The sequence below is a fragment of the Narcine bancroftii genome, chromosome 14, assembly GCF_036971445.1.
Source record: "Narcine bancroftii isolate sNarBan1 chromosome 14, sNarBan1.hap1, whole genome shotgun sequence".
NCBI lineage: Eukaryota > Metazoa > Chordata > Chondrichthyes > Torpediniformes > Narcinidae > Narcine > Narcine bancroftii.
The window spans coordinates 69815106-69834464 of NC_091482.1; the positions used below are offsets into that span (position 1 = coordinate 69815106).

General features: G+C 40.4%; 1 protein-coding gene across 20 annotated transcripts in view; it reads left to right on the top strand.

Annotated features, from left to right (window-relative positions):
• LOC138749886 (NT-3 growth factor receptor-like) overlaps window positions 1-19359 on the top strand; it is an 894662-nt gene that overhangs the window by 487758 nt on the left and 387545 nt on the right. For all 20 annotated transcript variants that reach the window (XM_069911895.1, XM_069911896.1, XM_069911893.1 and 17 more), the window contains one exon: window positions 2679-2781. In XM_069911895.1, coding sequence (XP_069767996.1) covers window positions 2679-2781 — 103 coding nt within the window. The remainder of the gene's footprint in view (window positions 1-2678; window positions 2782-19359) is intronic.

A 19359-nucleotide genomic window follows, 5' to 3' on the forward strand; every position in this document is an offset into this window, starting at 1 on the left:
CTCTTTATTAGTTTGAAAATATCCTCCTCAAATTTTATTTCACCCAGAAAATCTCCTACACTTGTCTCAGAAAGTCGGTCTTCATTTTATGAGGACAATCCATAACATCTTCCTGTGGACTGACATGAGAGAATTTAAGGAAGGAACCCTCTCCCAGATCCACTGCCTACCTTACCCAAGAGAGCCATTCAAGGTATTGTTTCTGTACTCAAGGACAAGAATGAAATCACTATGTGCACTTCCAAAGGTGCTCATTTTGCTTCAATATCTGTTCGTCATTGGGATCGTATCTGCAGAACCATTGTTGAACCTGAGGAAACCAAATTCCCACTATTTATTGACAATCACCACTGGCAGTTCTGTTTCGTCTCCTCTGTGATTCCAGATAGTTTTTATTTTTATGTCCAAAGGGCCTTTATTATGAAATTGAACAATGCCATGTTGGGGAGACATTATTGTGTAATGGCACTTTAACAGTGAGATTAACACCTCCACCTGCAGAAGCAAAATATTTATTCACGGCTCACAATGGGAGCTCCACCGCACAATGGGAGAATGAATGCCCTGCTCCAATTGGCAAGCAATTTTGTTTGAAATAATGGTTCCGAACATTTTGAGGTAATCCTGCTCGGCGATGCTGACAACAAGGGAAGCTCTTGGCTTGCTCAGATTTATCACAGCTTCAAATGCAGAGAGGGGATCGTTTTAATTATCACACAAGTACTGCTGGCAGTGAGGAATGTTGGCATCAACTAGCTGTTATGTTGAAGAGTTGAACCTGATGCCTTTGACTGTCTGCCCATGTCCCCTGTAAATTGGAAAAGTTGTAAAGTTTCTGCATGTACTAGTGATTGAAGAATCCATTCACTGAGACACAATAGGATATTACTGAATGTGTAACTGCGTGTAGTCATGAATATGCATCTTTGCTTTCCCTATAAATAGAGACTAGCATATAGTGAGTACATTTGCAATCCACCTTTGCCATATATTGTGGCATCTTCCACTTCAGTGCCTGTGAGCAGAACCATCGTTTTGCACTGAGAATTGAACTTTGGTCCAATTGAACTATACCTGCCTCAGTCAACAAAAAAAATCCTTTCTCACAAATCAGGGCTGAAAAGATAACAAAACTTATAGGAGTACAAATGATGCTTATTCATTATGTTGGGGTGCAGGTGTTGTATATTTACCATATTGGGTGGAGACCATGGGTTAAGAGCTGTATCGAGTATATTTACCATTGTAGGCACTGAACATGTACTCCCCACCTTGAGGTACAGGTTAAAGGTAAAGGTTCCATTATTGTCACAGAACACTACATTTAGAATGTAACATACATGAAATTCTTTCACTTTTGTCTACCGTAAGGCAGGCAGAGAGTCGCCACTTTGTCCAGCGTCCCTCACAGAAACCTACAGCACCTGGTGTTCCTTGGCAGTCTCCCCTCCAAGTACTGACCAGGCCTGAGCCTGCTTACCTTCTGAGATCAGACAATCTCAGGTATATTCAGGCTATTAGGTGCTGTTATTTAAGTTTACCAAGCAGGAGGGGCACAGACAGACACCGTGAGGAAATACTGGGCCAGGAGGTATCCAATTTACCTTACCAAATCCACCTGCCCCATCACAGCTGCCGATATAAAAAATATTCTGCCTATGTCAGCTCCCAGCATAGTGATCCTATAAGTTGCTAGCATCCTCTTACTTCAATATAACCTATTCCCTCGCATACCCATCAGTTTTCCTGCCACCCTGCTAAAATTTAACAACCAGCATAACTTGGAATTGTAGGTCAAGGTACCTTAATGAAGGGCTCAAGCCTGAAACATTGGTTATGTATTTTTACCTTTTGCTATATGAAGGACACTGTTTACCTGCTGAGTTTCTCCAGCTTTGTGTTTTTACTTCAATCACGGTGTCTACTTCTAACTTGGAATTGTAGCAGGGAACTGGAAAATTTGCGGTGGTGGGGGGGGGGGTGCGGGTGCATAGAAACCCATGTGGTCCTTCTCCCCACACTGATGCCCCCGACATCAGGACCAAATGTGGTTTGCTTTGCCAAGAAATTCAACATGAACTTCTGAGATTGTGTCCCTACTGCACACTGGCCTTTCCTGAGACAGAGCACACGACCTTTTTGTGGGGGTAGGGGGTAGGGGGGTGGTTGGGGCACACCTCTGGCCCATAAAATGAACTGAGTGCTGCCTAAGTCCTCTTTCATGATTTTTAAACATTTCTGATATTCAGAGACACTTGAAAGGAGTAAACTAATTTTTGGAAAGATCTATCTGGTCCCTTTGGGTCTGTATAACCCAGAGATGCCACTGCCTTTAGAGTGGGAGAGAGGTGCCAACTTTCCTATCTTGGCTTGATTCCAATTTCCGTGGCATTTCAAGACTGAACTTCGGAGGACGACCAGTTCCCTATGGAACCATTGCCCGTGTTAAGTATCAATCCAGCCCAATATATCAGTGAACTTGCTACTTGATTAATTAGAATGTTGCTTTAATCAGATTTTGCTCCATGAATATTTGATGGCTGTTACTTCAAAGGAATAAAGAGAAACCAGATTGCTTCTCATCAAAGGCACATTAGAGATTGCCTAATGATAGTGGGACTAAAGTACTTTGAAGTCTCGAAGCACCATTTCTGATCCTCCACTTTGTTCTCCAACAGGTTTCTATTGCTGTTGGACTTGCAGCTTTTGCCTGCATTCTCCTGCTCGTTTTATTCATTCTGATTAACAAATATGGACGGCGTTCCAAATTTGGAATGAAGGGTGAGTAAAGACAATGGAATGTCCGCACTGGCTAATTCCAGATTGTTGCAATGTTGCTGGGGAGCACTGGAGAGAATTTACATCAGGAATTAAATGAAGTGTTGTGATTAAGCGGTGATCCTTGATTGAAGTTTGCAGTCCTTGTGCTGAAGTATCCTCGAAAAGTCATTCAGACCAACAAAATGAACAACTGATGATTCAATGGAGAATTCTATTACTAATTTGTTTGAATCATTGTTGTCAAAGTGTTAAGGGCAAAGGAGAATTTCCATCATATCCTAATAGAACAGCATTATTCTTTTTAAAGTATTTCTATTGAGTTTAATGTATAAACTTCATATACACGTAAAGAAAATCAGAAAAAAATGATATCACAGTATTATCCAGTTGCCTATTCATATGAAAAACAGCAATTAATATATTCATAATATATATAATTCAAACCCATTTACCAAATTATTTGGGTAAAAAAAGACAAAATGAATGAAGAAAAAGGAAACCTATAAAACTAAAACTGATCTACCTCCTCCCACTAATCAAGGTTACCATTAGTTATACAAAAGGAAGTTTGGAATCAGCTAGTGATCTCCAGACATTGAACAGCAAACTCCTGGACTTTTCAGAGTTCTTAATTCTTCCAATCTTGATAGTATTCAAAGACTAGGCTTCACATCTTTACAAATCGAAATGCTCTATCTTTAATATTGTATCAATATTTCTCCAAGCCTGTGTAAGACATTACCTCATGTAACCATCGGTAGGTGAGGAATCATCTTTCCATTGCAGTAAAATTGCTCGTCTGGCCATCAGCGCCATGAGAGCTAAAACTTTTCCCTGAGTTGTGGACAGAGCTCTATCTGGTTCACACGAAAAACTAAACAGAGTAATTAAAGGACGAGGTTCTATATTGATTTTAAAATCATGGATAAAGTTTGGAAATTGTCTTTCCAAAAACTCTCTAAATTTGAGTATTCCCAAAACATGGATCTGTGAAGCTTCAAAAATTTTGCATTTCAAATAGTGAATCAATATCTACATAAAAATGAGATAGGTTAAATGTAGACATTCTTTAATCACTGGGAAGTATTTTATGCCCTTAAAGTTCAAATTCAAGTTCATTATCGTATGTATCAAGGTGCAATGATGGGGTTGTTTCATGAGCAGACCAATTAGCCATCTCATACATAGTACAATAAATAGATGCAGAGTTTCGGAGAGAGATTAGATGGTATAGAGCAAAGAGAGTGCTTATCAGCGTCTTCTATTTATATCAAATGGTTGTGTATCTGGAATGGAATTCTAAAATACGTTTCAATCTGTCTTCCACTCAAGATGATGTTGATGAAAGGAGGGGTCACAACAGTCCTCTTGAAATTGCTGTTTCTATTAACTCAGCAATTAAATATTATTATAAGAATTGAACCAATGGTGAATAATTGGTCCATAACCATGCATAACCTGTTCCACAATACAATCACATGATCTTCTAACATGTTATCATTCAGGTTTTCACTGTGTTGGAAGTCAAATTCACTGAATTTTCATTTCCTTTGGAACAATTGAATCATCTTGCATATTTGTTGAAATATCTGAAGAAATGGAACCTTTGTAGCGGCAGCTCCATGCTCCTGTAATAACACGCACACACAGATTGAGCTCAGTAAGCAGACTGGTTTATTGCAGGCTGCTGGGGTGCACTTATATTCCCAGCCTAGACCTGGCTGAGAACCGCGTTGGAGGGCGCTGATGTCACCCGGGCGTGGGTTTCTGAGCCCCGTGCTGGAAGGACGGGAAACCCCCGAAGGCACCATTTTGCCCGGCTGCCCCGCCGCGTGGCTTACAAGCTGGGCCGGTTTGTCTGCCTCATGGTGAGCCGCCACCCCTTATCGATTCTTAATAAATTTCCATTTGTAACAATGTAGTAAACTTCCAGTGGTGTTGAGTTGTTACTCCTGGACATCTTGCACTATTGAGAACCCTCCCATACAAGAGCAGGTTAGCAACTCATTAGACAAGAAGAATATTTCCATTAATTTCAGTCTTCATTACAATTCCTTATTTTTCCTTCATTTTGGCTTCCACCCTGAGAACTTTATTTATTCGTTTGCAGGATATGGCTCTCACTGGCATTTACTGTTCATCCCTAATTATCACTAAACTGAAGAAACACTCAATCACATCTGTTGGTCTGGATTCGCATTTGAGCCAATTCAGCAAAGCGGACGGCCTTTCCATCCTGAAAAGCCTTATTGAGCCATATGTGTCTCGTTGTTTCATGGTTTATTGTGACTTCAGACGAGCTGATTTGACTATTCAATATTAAACTTGAAGTTTAATTAGCATAACACTGTTACAGCGCCAGCGATCAGGTTGGGTTCGAATCTCGCGCTGTCTGTAAGGAGTTTGTATGTTCTTCCCATGTCTGTGTGGGTTTCCTCGAGGTGCTCCAGTTTCCTTCCACCGGTCAAAATGCAAAAGGGCCTGTAACTGCTGTATGTCCAAAATTTAAAAAAAATAACATCTAAAAAGTTTAAAATTTAAATTGAAAATAAATTTAAATCCATGGTGGAATTCAAACATCTTACTGTTTCAATGCTCTGCTAAGCGAGTAGCCCTACCCATTGTGTTACCATGTCTCTGATACTCAGTCTGCTACACACATGTAAAAGCTCAGGCTCAGAATCTTCTCACAAGTTCAGAGTACATATATGACATCACATACAACCCTGAGATTCTTTTTCTTGGCAAAATTTCTAATTATTGGTTGTGCAATAAACTCTATTAACAAAAGAGCTGAATGTAAACAAAGAAAGAAATGGAAACAAACTGGAATATAGAAAAAGCTTGCCACATTTCATTCCCCCACCTCCCTTGTGTTCCAGCAGCAGTTTGATCCCTCCCCCTTGCACTAGTTGAAATGACCACACCCATTGTTGCTCTAGTCATTCTCCCTGTTGACTTAGCCTCCATCAGCATTCTCCCCCCCTCCCCCCCCCCATCCTCCACCATCTGACTTCCTAATCTTGTAGCTGCTTCCAGAGAACAAGTTTTCTTGTCTCCTCACAAAGCAGTTCCATTGTCTTAAACCCCAACCTAGGAGATTAATTTTCTACTGTGACACCTCATCTTAAGAGATGTTGGAAGAAAGTTGAATGCAAAGCATCATGACCAGTGCAGCTTTTAAGGAAACCAATTTCTTCTTTTTATATTAAAGCTGGAAGAACCAGCCTTCATTCCAGTCAAAATGAAAAAATTTCTTAACAAAGGTCATCACACAGCATCACAATTCATTACCTACTCGAGTGTAGATCATTAAGTTCACTTTGCACAAGATGGGAGTTGATGACAGCTCCTATCTTGGACTTCAGTCATAGATGTGGTTTGATGAAAAGGGATTGTTCGTTGCATCTGAAAGGATTTAAAAGATATAAGAACGTTTTTTTTGGTGCAATTTCTAGCAATTACAAAGTGGCTTTTTTTGAACTTGTGGAAAATGGTTCACATTGTTCAAAGCAAGCCTGAGGTTTGTTCTTAATTCCTTCCATTCTGATCCCTCACACCTTTCTTGACAATTTTATGCCATTTCTTTCTGTTAACTCCTCAGACATGAGAAACTTTCTGCATGTCTTTCTCCTCCTCTTGCCAATTTTCCCACTATTTATCTTGTCCATTGGTGACCATGCATTCAAAAGCCTGGAATCCATGCTCCAGAATTGCTTACACATATATCTCAATCTCCTTCCTGGTTACGTTTCTTAAAACCATCTCTTCACTGTTCCATGAAAGAAGAAAGTCTGGAGATGCTAATTGCAGTAAATACACAAGATCACTGATGAAGGGCTCAGGCACAAAACAGTGGTTGTATATCTTTGCCTCCCATTGATGCTGTGGGACCTGCTGAATTTCTCCAGCACTTGCGTATATTTTCTTCACTGCTCCTCCTCATTGCCATAGCTTCTTTGTAGCCTGGGAAGTACACACAGGTACAGGGGTGGTGGAATGGACAAAGACCTCTGCTCCAGTAACATCAGATGGGATTATAACAAAACGAGGAGTATCTATTTCAAACCATAGAATGATACAAGCCCTTTGGCCATTATTCTGCCTAGTCCCACTGATCTGCACTCAGTCCATAACCCTCCACACTGTACATTGAAAGCTATTCTTTACCCTTCTGCTTAAATCAAACCAAAGGTGAATCCAGTGTTGCAGGAAGTCCTGACTCGTCCTGAGGCACAGATTCACTGATGAAACCTACTTCATGTCTGTAACAGTGCCTGTCCCTTTCCTTTTGGAGTCTCTGACCTAAGGTGACAGACACCCTGCCACACTGATGAATTTAAATTCTTCATGCAGCTCCTAATGTTACATTTGACATTTAAAGCAGCCCTCACACTTGACTGTGTAAAATGTAAGGATGGCTCAACTGGTTGATATAAAAGGGCCATGCTAATTGACAATGTTTGAACACTGGTATTTAGATTTAATTGCCACCAATGAATCTCAATGCATCTTGCCTCTCTGTAATATGGTAGCTTATTGCTCTACTACTTCCCACATGATCTTTCGGAATAAATGTGACAGAGTGAGGAATTGATGGCACTGTAGTGGTGGCACAAGCTTGCGGTTCATCCTGCCCTCTGTATTAAACTGACAGAAGATAATTTTGCTTCTGCTTCAATATAGAAGAGTAACAGAAATTAAGGATTCTAGTTATGTGTGATTGAAATCATAGAAATGTTGGGATTGTGGGCGGTGGGCAAAGGTCTAACAAGATAAACTTCTGGCAAAGTTAAAGGCAGAATTGATTTCCTGTCCCATGGAGCAATTAATGTGATGCACTTTCTTTGAGAGCATAAGTGGGGGATGATTGAGGAAAGGATCTTGGAATTATTTCTTAAGAAAAGACACCTTTTAAACAATGATGTCAGGATTAAACAATGGAGGGAGATAAGGTGCAGTTTTGTGTAAAAAGCTTTTTGATTTTATAGATAAATGTTTGCATTTTCATTTTGTGTGTGGAGAGATTGTGAAGTTCAGGTTATAGTCGTTTATAGCTGAGCAGTTTTGCACAGATCAAATGGGTGTGCAGAATGGAGAACGGGCTTCCTATCCAGGAAGAAGTTGGGGCCTATTACCTTGAAATTCTAGGATTTTGGGTGGCAATGGCCCCAATTGTGCCTCAAGCTATAATGGAGCCTGAACTTGTTCACACCTATATAAATCTGTTTAGATCCTATTTGTACAAACTAAATAACCTGGCTATGAATTTCTCCCGGCACACTTAATTCTACTGTGATCCTATTGTACAAGATTGAACGTAATTATTCCTCGGAGGGGGATTTTAAATGCAGAACAACTAGAATACTTGAGATTGGATTCTCCAAAATCCTCAATATCCAAAAAATCTTTAAACTTCAAATAAATCAATATATCCAAAACAAATCAGAAATTCTCATTTATCTGTAATTGTTTTGGAGCTGAACTGACCAGGGACCTTGGGCTCCTGGTGGCAGTGCGGACCTCAGGCTCCCAGGTAAGAGCAGGAACCTTGGTGGGGAGGTCTCGGTGATTGCCATTGGCCAGCATTTTTTTGGGTGAGATTTAAACATTATTTTAATACTTAAAAAGCCTTCCCTTGTTGTTTGTTGTTGCTTAAACATTGTTACAAGTGATTTGCTGTTGCTACTGGACTGTTTTTTAAAAAAAAACTAGTTCTTGAAAAAAACGTTTATCCGACATCGGCCCAGTCCCAATCATTTCGGATAATCGGAGTTGACCTGTATTAGAAAAAAAATGAACATGAAAATGAATGAACTGATGGCTTCAAAAACTGCCGAGCCTATGTTGAGAATTTAAACACTGATGTGTAATGAGAATGGTCCATGTTCTGATTGTGAAGGGGTAATGAATGTAAAAAAAAACAAAGTATATGTCGTATTGCAAGTTAAAGATGTTCCAGAACTCCTTCTTGCTGTAGTTAGTAATGTAAACTGACAGCAGCGGTAAAAATTAAATTACCATAATGTGCCATGAGACAGAAAAAAAGGAAATAAATGTGAACGAATCAAGTGGTAGAGAGATGGACGGATGGATTGAATGAAAGCCCATAATGGTAGGGAAATGTGATGGGTGCAGTCTCCGGGTTAGAGATCCATAGAACACTACAGAATAGAAAAAGCCCATTTGGCCCCTCTAGTCTGTGCTGACCATCATCTTGCTAGTCCCACTGACCTGCTCCAATTCCATAATCCTCCAGACCTCTCCCATCCATGTACCTATCTAATTTATTCTTAAAACACACGATCAAGCCAGCATTCACCACATCAGATGACAGCTCGTTCCACACTCCCACCACTCTGAGTGAAGAATTTTCATCTAAACCTTTCCCGTTCAGCTTAAAACATTGACCTCTCATATTTATCTCCCCCAATCTAAGTGGAAAAAGCCTATTTGCATCCATCTGTACCTCTCATAATCTTGTAAACCTCGATCAAATCTCCCCTCATTCTTCTTCGCTCCAAGGAATAAAGTCCAAACCTGTTTAATCTTTCCCTGTAACTTCTGAAGACCCAGCAGCATCCAAATAAATCTTCTCTGCACTCTTTCAATCTAATTGATATCCTTCCTGTAATTAGGTGCCCAGAACTGCACATAATATTCCAATTTTGGCCTCGCCAATGTCTTAAACAACTTCAACATGACGCCCCAACAGAGAGCTTTTCTAAGATAAACCTGAGTTACTGTATAATAAGATGGCATGGGGCATATTGTTAAACTGGTGACCAAACCATTCAGTGTAAACTGGATTGGGAATAGGGGGCTGTGATATCACTGTACTGGTAAAAATAAATAAAATTTTCACTCTGAAGTAGACCATTCTTGGAGAATGACAGAAATAAATGTATCAATGGTACCTCAGATCCAATAAATCAGATACAAACGATCACTAATCCTATTTCTTCAGTCCCACTGCTCACCAGCTCATTTGTTTGCATATTTATTTTGAGGAACATCACCTCAGGCACGTATTTGGACATCTTTGAGAACTTCACCCAAGTGGCTACTCCTTCTGCACTGACCTGTATCGGGGATAGTTGACAGCGCAGCAAAACATTTTATTGATATTTCCAACAGGAATTCAATCAATAACAACCAAGCTGATTTACATCTGCTCTCCTCATTCATGAGGACACACAAAATAGGAGCAGGGAGTTTGTTATTCAGACCTTTGAACCTGGCTCATTACTTAATAAGATACAGATCAAACTGTCCAGCCACAACAATCAGAAAACTGAAAGAGTGAACGTGGATATTCATGGGTGGGATGTCTCACAACTAAACTGGATGCACCATTGCTGTAAACATCCTCTATTCCTTCAGGAACCAACCCACCATGACTAAATATCAGATCTGTTGGGCTTGTCCTGTTTGCAGCCTCCATCAAACCCACTCCGAGTGTGAATAAGTCTGTCACTATGTGTTCACATCATATATTAATAAAGTGCTACATAGAAAATAAAACTTGTCCCTCAAAGCCTGTTTGAGTTCGGCTGTCAGAGAATAAAGGGAAGCTGTTTTAAATCATTGTTCTGTGTGACAATCTTTGATAGTTTAACAAGATGTTCAACAATGTAATGCATGAATGTTGCAGTAAACCAACAGCACAGATTCACAAGTCATCAGAAAAGCAGAAAATAGATCGTGATTGAGCATGAAAATAGCAAAATTATTTCTGCAAACATCTAACTTTAGATCATGAAGGCTCCAAGTGTATAGCTTTCACATTATAAGACACAAGACTGGTTTGTGGGCATTGTACGTTTTGCTCTACTGAAGGGACTGGAGCTTCAGTGCCAAATGTGGCACTAATCCATTGTGAAAAGATTTCTATTATTTGACCTGATTTCTGATGCAGTAAAGCCCCTGGTATCTGGCACCTATGGAGATTGGTATATGCAGGATAAGTGTATTTTCTGGTTGCTCTTGCAAGGGCTAACTAATGCACATGCATTAAGAATAATTAGTTTAAAAGACAAAAAATACTGTATAGGTATACCCCACTTTACGAATACTCAAATTACAAAAATTCACTTTTACAAACAAAGCTGTGATCACTTTTATGAAAGGATTTGAATGGGTTTTTGCTTTTACAAAACTAGCCTCCAATAGTAGTGAATGGGTCTTTGCTTTACGCCATTTTGGCTTATGAAAGGTTTCCTAGGAATGCTCTAGTTTTGTAAAGTGGGTATACCTGTACTGTAAATACAGTGGTGGAGAATTAAAGTAGTGATGTACAGTTTTGGGTACGTTGTTTCAGAAAGGGCATGCTGGCGTTGGAGAAGGTTCAGAGAAGATTTACTAGAATGCTAACAGGAATGAGAAGGTTGCCATATGAGGAACAATTGGTGGCTGTTGGAGTAGAGAAGGATGAGGAGGGACATCATCGAGACATTTGAAGGCTGAAAGGACTGGACAAAGTAGACATGGTAAGGTTGTTTCCCATGGTGGAGGTGTCTAGGACAAGAGAGCACAACTTCAGGATAAAAGGGTGTCAATTTAAAACAGATACAGAAAAAAATTCTTTAGCCAAAGGGTCGTGAGTCTGTGGAAACATTGGGTGTAATTAGGGCAGAGATTGACAGGTATTTGATTAGTCAGGGCATCAAGGATTATGGGGAGAAGGCTGGAGAGTGGGGCTGAGTGGGAGGATGGATTAGCTTATGATAGAATGGCAGAGCTGACTCGATGGGCCAAAGGGCCTGCTTCTGTTCCTATATCTTGTGACCTTGAGCCCAAAACGTGAGTTATGTTTGTTTACCTTTGGTGTGTAAAGTCCACTGTTTGACTTGCTGAGTTTCTCCAGCTTTGTGTTTTTACTTTAATCCCTGTTGGAAATACAGTTGAGGGGTGTTCATGCTGACATTCCGTAAAGTGCTGTTGGATTGGTTTTTTTTCCTTTTGTGTTTGATAATGCCCACACAATGCACTGTTTCAGGGTGTGACGTTGCTTCTAATCTCCAGTTTATATTTTACTTCCCATCATGTTCGAGGTATCAACTTGGCTGAGGAAGTGGTGCATTGAAGCAACTTAACCCAAAGCCCACATTGAGATGGTGGCGTGTTCTTCATTTATTAGTGTTGAATGTGAGTTGGCAATGGGTGAGTGGACAAATAATACCCTGATAATTTGCACAAACAGTTTGCCATTTTGAGGTCAATTTAATGGAGAGAGGTAAACAAGGCCTTGGGTCTTTGTGAAACATTACTTTCCCTAACCCCAAATGAACTCTCTACTGCAATCCATGTTGAATTCCCATCTTGATTCTTGGCCATTACCTTCTTTCTCCTTTTGATTTTACAACAATTTGATTTCACTTTTCTCTGAGTTGATTGAGGACAGACATGACCTGTTCATTCTGACAGCATTCATTCATCCCTGCCCACCTCCTGTGGCATACAGAGAATTGAATTGTTGATTGTCATGTCTGTTGAGATATAGTTTAAAAAAAACTTTGTTTTGTGTGTAATCCAATGAAGTCAACCTCTCAAAGTGCAGCGAGCAATGAAAGAATAAACACACAATGTTACAGTAAAACAAAGTGCAGGGTATTAGACATACAGTAACAGACCCTCTCAGCCCATGAGCCCATCCCTCCCAATTGCACCCAATTAACATACTATCCTGGTACGTTTTGAAGGGTGGGAGGAAACCAGAGCCCCTGGGGAAAATCCACACAGACACGGGGAGGACGTACAAAATCCTTACAGACAGTGCTAGATTTGATCCTGATTGCTGGCGCTATACCAGTGTGGCGCTAACTGTGCTGCTCTGGTATTGTGTCATGAGACCAAAGCCATTTGACCTAACAGCATTCTAAGTTTGGTCAGTTTTTTTCCTTATTTAAATCTATCAATAAAGCCTTCTGTTCTCATTCCTTTCCTGTATTTGTTCAGCCTTCTCATAAACGTAACCTCCGATATTTGCTTACCCAACTTCCAATGCTCCCAGTGTCCTCATTCTCATCACTCTTTAAGGATTAAAAAATGTCTCCTTTACTTGCCAGGCATTGTTGATCAGGCAGTTCATTTCATGAATCAGAATCAGAATTTATTGTCATAAAATTTGGTGTCTTGCACTAGCCTCACAGTGCAAGCATACATATAATGAGAAGGCACGTTTAAAATTTTGTCTCTCGCTTAGAAATGCATCATGCAAAAGAGCACTTTTTATTGCCTGTCTGGCCTCACTGGTGTTAATGGGGGTTCAGACTTCGTCAGGGGATTCATTTGAAAATGTCAATATAAATGAGTTGTTGGAATTACTTTGGATTGGTGCCACAGTCATTGACCGATCTCCCATCCCACCTATTCGTCACCTTCGTTTCCTTCATTATTTTCTGCTACATCTCTGAGAAACAGAAGGTCTCATCTCAGATTTTTATTTCACTGAACAGAACTAATTTTAAAAAACGGGGTGGAGGGGGGTAGAATTGAAATTGCTTTTGAGGACATTTATGAGTGTAACCCACAAAGTAGTTAATTAAAGTGAAATTAGTTGTATAATTTTCTGAATTAGCTGCGGCACCTGAACAAATGGGTTGTCACATTTTACAACAAAGCTCAGGAAAACCTTCATTTGTGCTTTCCAACAGTGACTTTGGATTGTGATAAACAATCAAGGATCATTGATATTTACAGCACGAAAAAAGGCAATTAAACCCATCATGTCTTTTTGCCCACAAATAGACCAGATTGATTTCCACTTTCAAACTCTTCATTCATTGGTGTGTAGGTGTTGACATTTTTGGGGCTTAACAAAGAACATAACAGCACATGACAGCCCTGGATATATACATACCCCATAAACAATATGGTACCCTCCCAACCTCATAACCTATTTTTTCCATCCATGTGCCTGTTAGAAGTCTCTTAAATGTCCCGAATGTCCCAGCCTCCACCATCATTCCTGGTAATGCATTCAAGGAACCCACAGCACTGTGTAAAAAATACTTACCCCTGATGTCTCCCCTAAATGTTCCTCCCTTCTCTTTATACAGTTGTCCTCTGGTGTTTGCTACTCCCTCCCTAGGAAAAAGTTGCTGACTCTCTACCTTATCTATGCCTTTTAGAATCTTGTAGATCTCTGTTAAGTCTCCTCTCATCCTCCTTTGCTCCAAAGAGAAAAGTCCCAGCTTTGCTAACCTTGCCTCAAAAGGCATATTTTCCAATCCAGGCAACATCCTGGTCAATCTCCTCTGCACCCTCTCCATAGCTTCCACATCCTTCCTATAATGAGGTGACCAGAACCGAACACAATACTCTAACAGTCTTCTCAGTGTAGAGTTGCAACATGACCACTCTACTCTTGAACTCAATCCCCCATTAATGAAGCCCAGCATCCCATAGGCCTGCTTTACTATTCTATCAACCTGAGCAGCGACCATGTGGGATGTATGGATTTGGACCTCAAGATCCCTCTGTCCTGGACTTAGCTTATCAAATACTGTTTAGAAGTGCCCAAAGTTTCTGCCCACAGTACCTTTTCACAGAGCTCCAAAGCCACAGACTAGCTGAAAGAAAAAAATATTCCACAAACCCTTCCAATCTTTAACAAGCCTAATAGCCTGAATACGTGGAATGTCACCTTATCGTGGCGGTGCATCTTGTGTGGTCCTATGATCCCGAGAGCGATGCCATCTGGAGCTGTGCTCCTGGTAGGCCCATCCATAACAGTGAGCTCACGGGTGAGGTCTCTTGATAAAGAGCAATCCAACCAAGTCCTCAACGGTGGAATAGGCAGACGAAGTTACTCTGAACTCAACGGATGTGAAGGCGGATGAAGGCAGCAACAAATCCATTCGCTCCAATCATCATAGTTTCCACGCCATTGGAACTAGTTCATTAATTTGTGAAGTATCGTGTGCTTCTTGGAGTGCAACATCAAGTCCACTTTAAACAAATACATGGACAGGCATCTTCACTCTGTGGGATCAACGGGACAAAAGCCATCATCCTCGACCCGAGGGATAGCCATGATGAGGTGAATATGCCTGAGATTGTCTGATCTCGGAAGCTAAGCGGACCTCAGACCTGATCAGTACTCGGAGGGGAGACCGTCTGGGAACACCAGGTGCTGTAGGTTTCTGTGAAGGGCTTGTCAAAGTGGCTCTCTGTCTGCCTTACAGTAGACAAAAATTAAAGAATTTCATGTATGTTCCATTCAAAATGTAGTGCTTTGTGACAATAATGGAACCTTTAACAAATCTACATCCCTTAGTTACTAACCTCTGTGGAAAGGAAAATGGGTCTTTTTTTTTACTGGGCTTTCATAAATTTTCTGCACTTCAGTTAAATCTCCCTTCAGACTTCCTTGTTCCAAAGAAAACAACACCAGCTTTGCAAGAGTCTCCTCGTCACTATATTTTCCAGCACTGACAACACCTTGTACATAATCTCTCGTACCCTTTGTGTAGTTGCAGGCTTCAAGTTCAGGTTTATTATTGTCATGTATATTGAGGATCAGTAAGAAAGATTGGTTTTAAAGCAGTAGATCTTGTCTACCCATGCAGACTACCATGATTAAAAAAACAGTATGCTGTGCAGTTACAGAGAGATAAATCATTTGGAACAGAGCAAGGCCAACATTATTTTACTCGTATGAGATTCATTCAGGAATCTGATAGGAATGGGAATGAAATTGTCCTTGAACTGGTGGTGTGTGAGTTCACACTTCAACAAGAGGAGGGAGAAGTGAGCGTGGGCTGAGTGGGATGAGTCCTTTAATCAGTTGGCGATGGGTCATGTAGATGAAATCAATGGAGGGGAGGTGGGACTGTGCGTTGGTGAGCTCTGCAGTTTCTTGCTGTCTCAGGCAGAACTATTCCGATATTATGCAGTGATGCTTCCTATAGGTTTTGACGGTAAATCTGTAGACGTTGTTGAGGGACACGGATGACATGCTAAATTTTCTCAGGCTTCTGAAGAAATAGATGTGTTAGCCATTATATTAACCTGGTTGGACCATTACAGGTCATTGGAGCTGCCTACACCGAAGAACTTGAAGCTATGTATTATCTCCACCTCAGCATTTAAAAAAAATTATTAACCAAAATACACACAAACATTTCCCTCTTGAATATACACAGTGTCATTTTTTTCCCCTTCCCCCCCTTCCTTCCCTCCTTCCCAACCCCCTCCCTACCCGCTAAACGTTCACACCTCAGCATTGTTGATGTGGTCAAGGAAATGCTCTCCACCCCTCTTCTCTAAGTTCCATGGTCAACACTTTTGCCTTGCTGACATTAAGGGAGAGCTTGTTGCTCTGCCCCCAAGCCGCTAGTCCCTCTATCTCCTTTCTATATTCTGTCTCATTGTAATGGAACTTCTTGTAATGTGTGTCTGCAAAATTGTAGTTGTGGTCTAACAACTATTCTATGCAGTTCCATCATAGTCCAGTGCCTGAACCAATAAAGGGAAATACTCCCAGAGATCTCTAGCTTCTCAAGAATTATGTACAATCTTTCATCTGTGTTGTGTTGTCCATCTGTAAGCTTATTGTATCTGATCTACAGTATTATTCTCTGTACTGGTTCCACACCAAGCTGCAGTTCATTAACCTTCCAATGCAACAATGCAATCTTAGCCAACAGCATTTAGAACTCATGGAAACTTCAAGTTAAAGACAGTCCTCTGAACTCTTACTTGACCCAAGTGGTGTCACTACTTCAAAGGAAAATTTCTCTGGTCAGAGGAGGATGATCAGGGGAAATTGTGTGGTTTGGTTTTGCTGTAGTCTGGCACCAGTCAGGTCATGGGTTGCTGGACCTGAGAGTTTCATCTGATAATTCATTTTCAGTGACAGAAGATTTTACTGGCAGTTGATTAACATTTATTGCAGAATATTTAGTCCAAAATGCATAAATTTCAGCCTTCATGTTCGGTTTATATTTATTGTACAAAACTAATGTTACTTCTGTTGACAGAATTGCGGTTGGATTTTCTGTAACTGAATTAAACAATATTCTTTTGCCATTATGGTACTCATTAAAAGTGATTGATTTGCACATTCCTACTTTTAGATTCAGATCTTCTATTCCCTGAGGTTTGAATGGCAGTAACTGATCATTATTGACAGTGTTGTAAAATGTCGTCTTTCCTTTCACTTTCCTGAAGCGCTTGTTCTAGCCAAAATAATGAAATAATGGACATATAAAACTTTAATTTTAATGTAGGTAATATTTTATATATTCACACAATGTGCACTCCTGTTCCTCGGCCTTATTATTTCTGATGCTAGATTTGAAGTGCTAGATAATAGTGCATCTAAATTAAGATCAAAATGAGTTGGAATTTTGAAAATACCACAATTCACAAAGACTGAATTATGGGCTATGGGCTCTCTGAAGGGGTAAATAGCATTCAACTTTAGATATACCATTGTAATCTATCTTGGACTCAAGGGAGTTACGAAATGTTAAAATCCATTATCATTAGACAAGGTCTTTGTAAATTCTAAATACATCAAAAAGCTTTTCCGTCAAGTCTCAGAGGATACTTAAAGGTGGGTTTTATTGCAGACGGAGAATGCTTAGTGATTCTCTTGCCTGATTTGTATTTGTATCACTGTCAAATAGTACTGAAATGGGCCCTTCATCTCTCTACGTCCATGCTAATCTTTTTGCCCATCCACACCAATCCCATTTGTCCGCATTAGGACCATGTGCTTCAATGCCCTGCCTGCTTAAGTGTCTGTCTGAATGTGTCTTAAAAGTCATTATCGTGTCTGATTTTACCATGTTCCTGATATCACCACACTTTGTGAGAAAAGCATACCCATTGGATCCCCTTTAAATTTTCTTCTACTCACCTTATTTACCATGGGAAATAGAACCTCATAATCTTCTATATGTCTAAAAGGTCATCCTTCAGCCTCAAAGTGCAGAGCTCCAGGTGTGACCTTCCCAAGGTGCAATACCTGGTTACCATAACTTCCCATTCTTCCTCTCTTCCCCATCCCTCTTCTTCTTTCCTCCAAATCTCCACCCCTTGCCTCTCCATTTACAGAGCCGTCCTCTTGTTCCCTGGAATGTGACCCTTGTGCTAGAATTGTTTTCTTTATGACCTTGCAAACCTGTAGAACAGGTTTTAGTCATTGGTACATGGTACTTCCATGTCTTTGTTCCTCTACCCTGCAGAGACCCGCATCTTACAATTAATCTCTTTTTAATCTGGGTTGGACTTTATCTGCCAATTATTTGGGAAGCATCAGCCTCTGCAAATCTTTTCACATGAGTTGGGAAGATTGGGGTACCAGGCTTCCAATGGGAGCGGCAGTGGGGTTGACCAGCTTCCCAGAACTCTCTACAACCCTGGTGGGATTGATGGAGATTCTTAAGTGAAACTGAAAGGATTGAAATTGTATGGTGAAATGTCAAAGAATCGATTGAATTTCCTATGTTTAACAGCTCTGGGCTGTAAGAGCGAATCAATGTGTTATCACTTAGCTTTGGGACAGGAATAAATTTTGCAAGTAGTTTGTTCCTGGACATGCTTTCTTTAGCACAAGTCCATATGCTGGCCCTGAGGCTGGCCTCATTCACACTCATCCCTGTAGCAAACAACATAATTATCAAAGAATAAATGCCATAGTGACAGTGTAAAGCTGGATTCATGAGGTTGAGCTTAAAAGTTTTGTTGCAGGTTTCCCAATGGATTTATCAGCAGTGAAGAGGCACCAGAGGGCTGTTACCCACCCACAGGTTGAGCGGCACTTCAATAATTCACAGGCCTGAGATAACGATCCCAATGCTTGAGCTGAATCTCACTACAGCAATTAAAAAATTATATTTGTAGTAGAAATAAATCTGGAATAAAAAGCAAGAATCAGTCATGTTGCCAAAAAAAGTAAAACCCAGCTAAATCACTGATGTTCATTAAGTATAAGCTTATATCCTTAGCTGGTTTGATCTGTAACTTGACTCCTGACCCAGACCAGTGTGATTTGCTCCTGACTGTCCTCTGAAATGACCAGGATGCCATTAAAGTCAAGGACAATTAGGAATAGATACTGAATTATGCCCTTGACAGCAATGGGCAACAAATAACAGAGAATATCTTGACAACATTAAATACATTTGTAAGAATGTTAGTTCTTATTGCTGTTCAATGTTGCGGCACCATCAACTGTTTGGCAGGACTTCCTCCAATCGGTACTTATTCTATAGAAAAATCCAAGCCTATTGTCATCCAGTCCCAATTGACTTCTCTTTCCATTTTTCTTGTCTTTAATTGATTATATTTCCATGCCTTTATCAAGAGAATTGCACCTTTCTGTCCTCTGTTAGTGATCAGAAGATAAGACTAAAGCAAATGACATATTTACAAGGAAGGTGTCTGAATAACCAATGAGCTGGAGTCATGACTTGCGTTGATCCTAAATTGAGAAGCTGTGAGAAGGAAAGTTCTCACGTCAACCAACAGCCACCTGCAGCTCTGGGCTCTGAACACAGCAACATCTCTTGCCAAGTAATGAAATGGAAAGAGGAAATGGCTGCATGAGTTTAGTCAGGAGCGAAC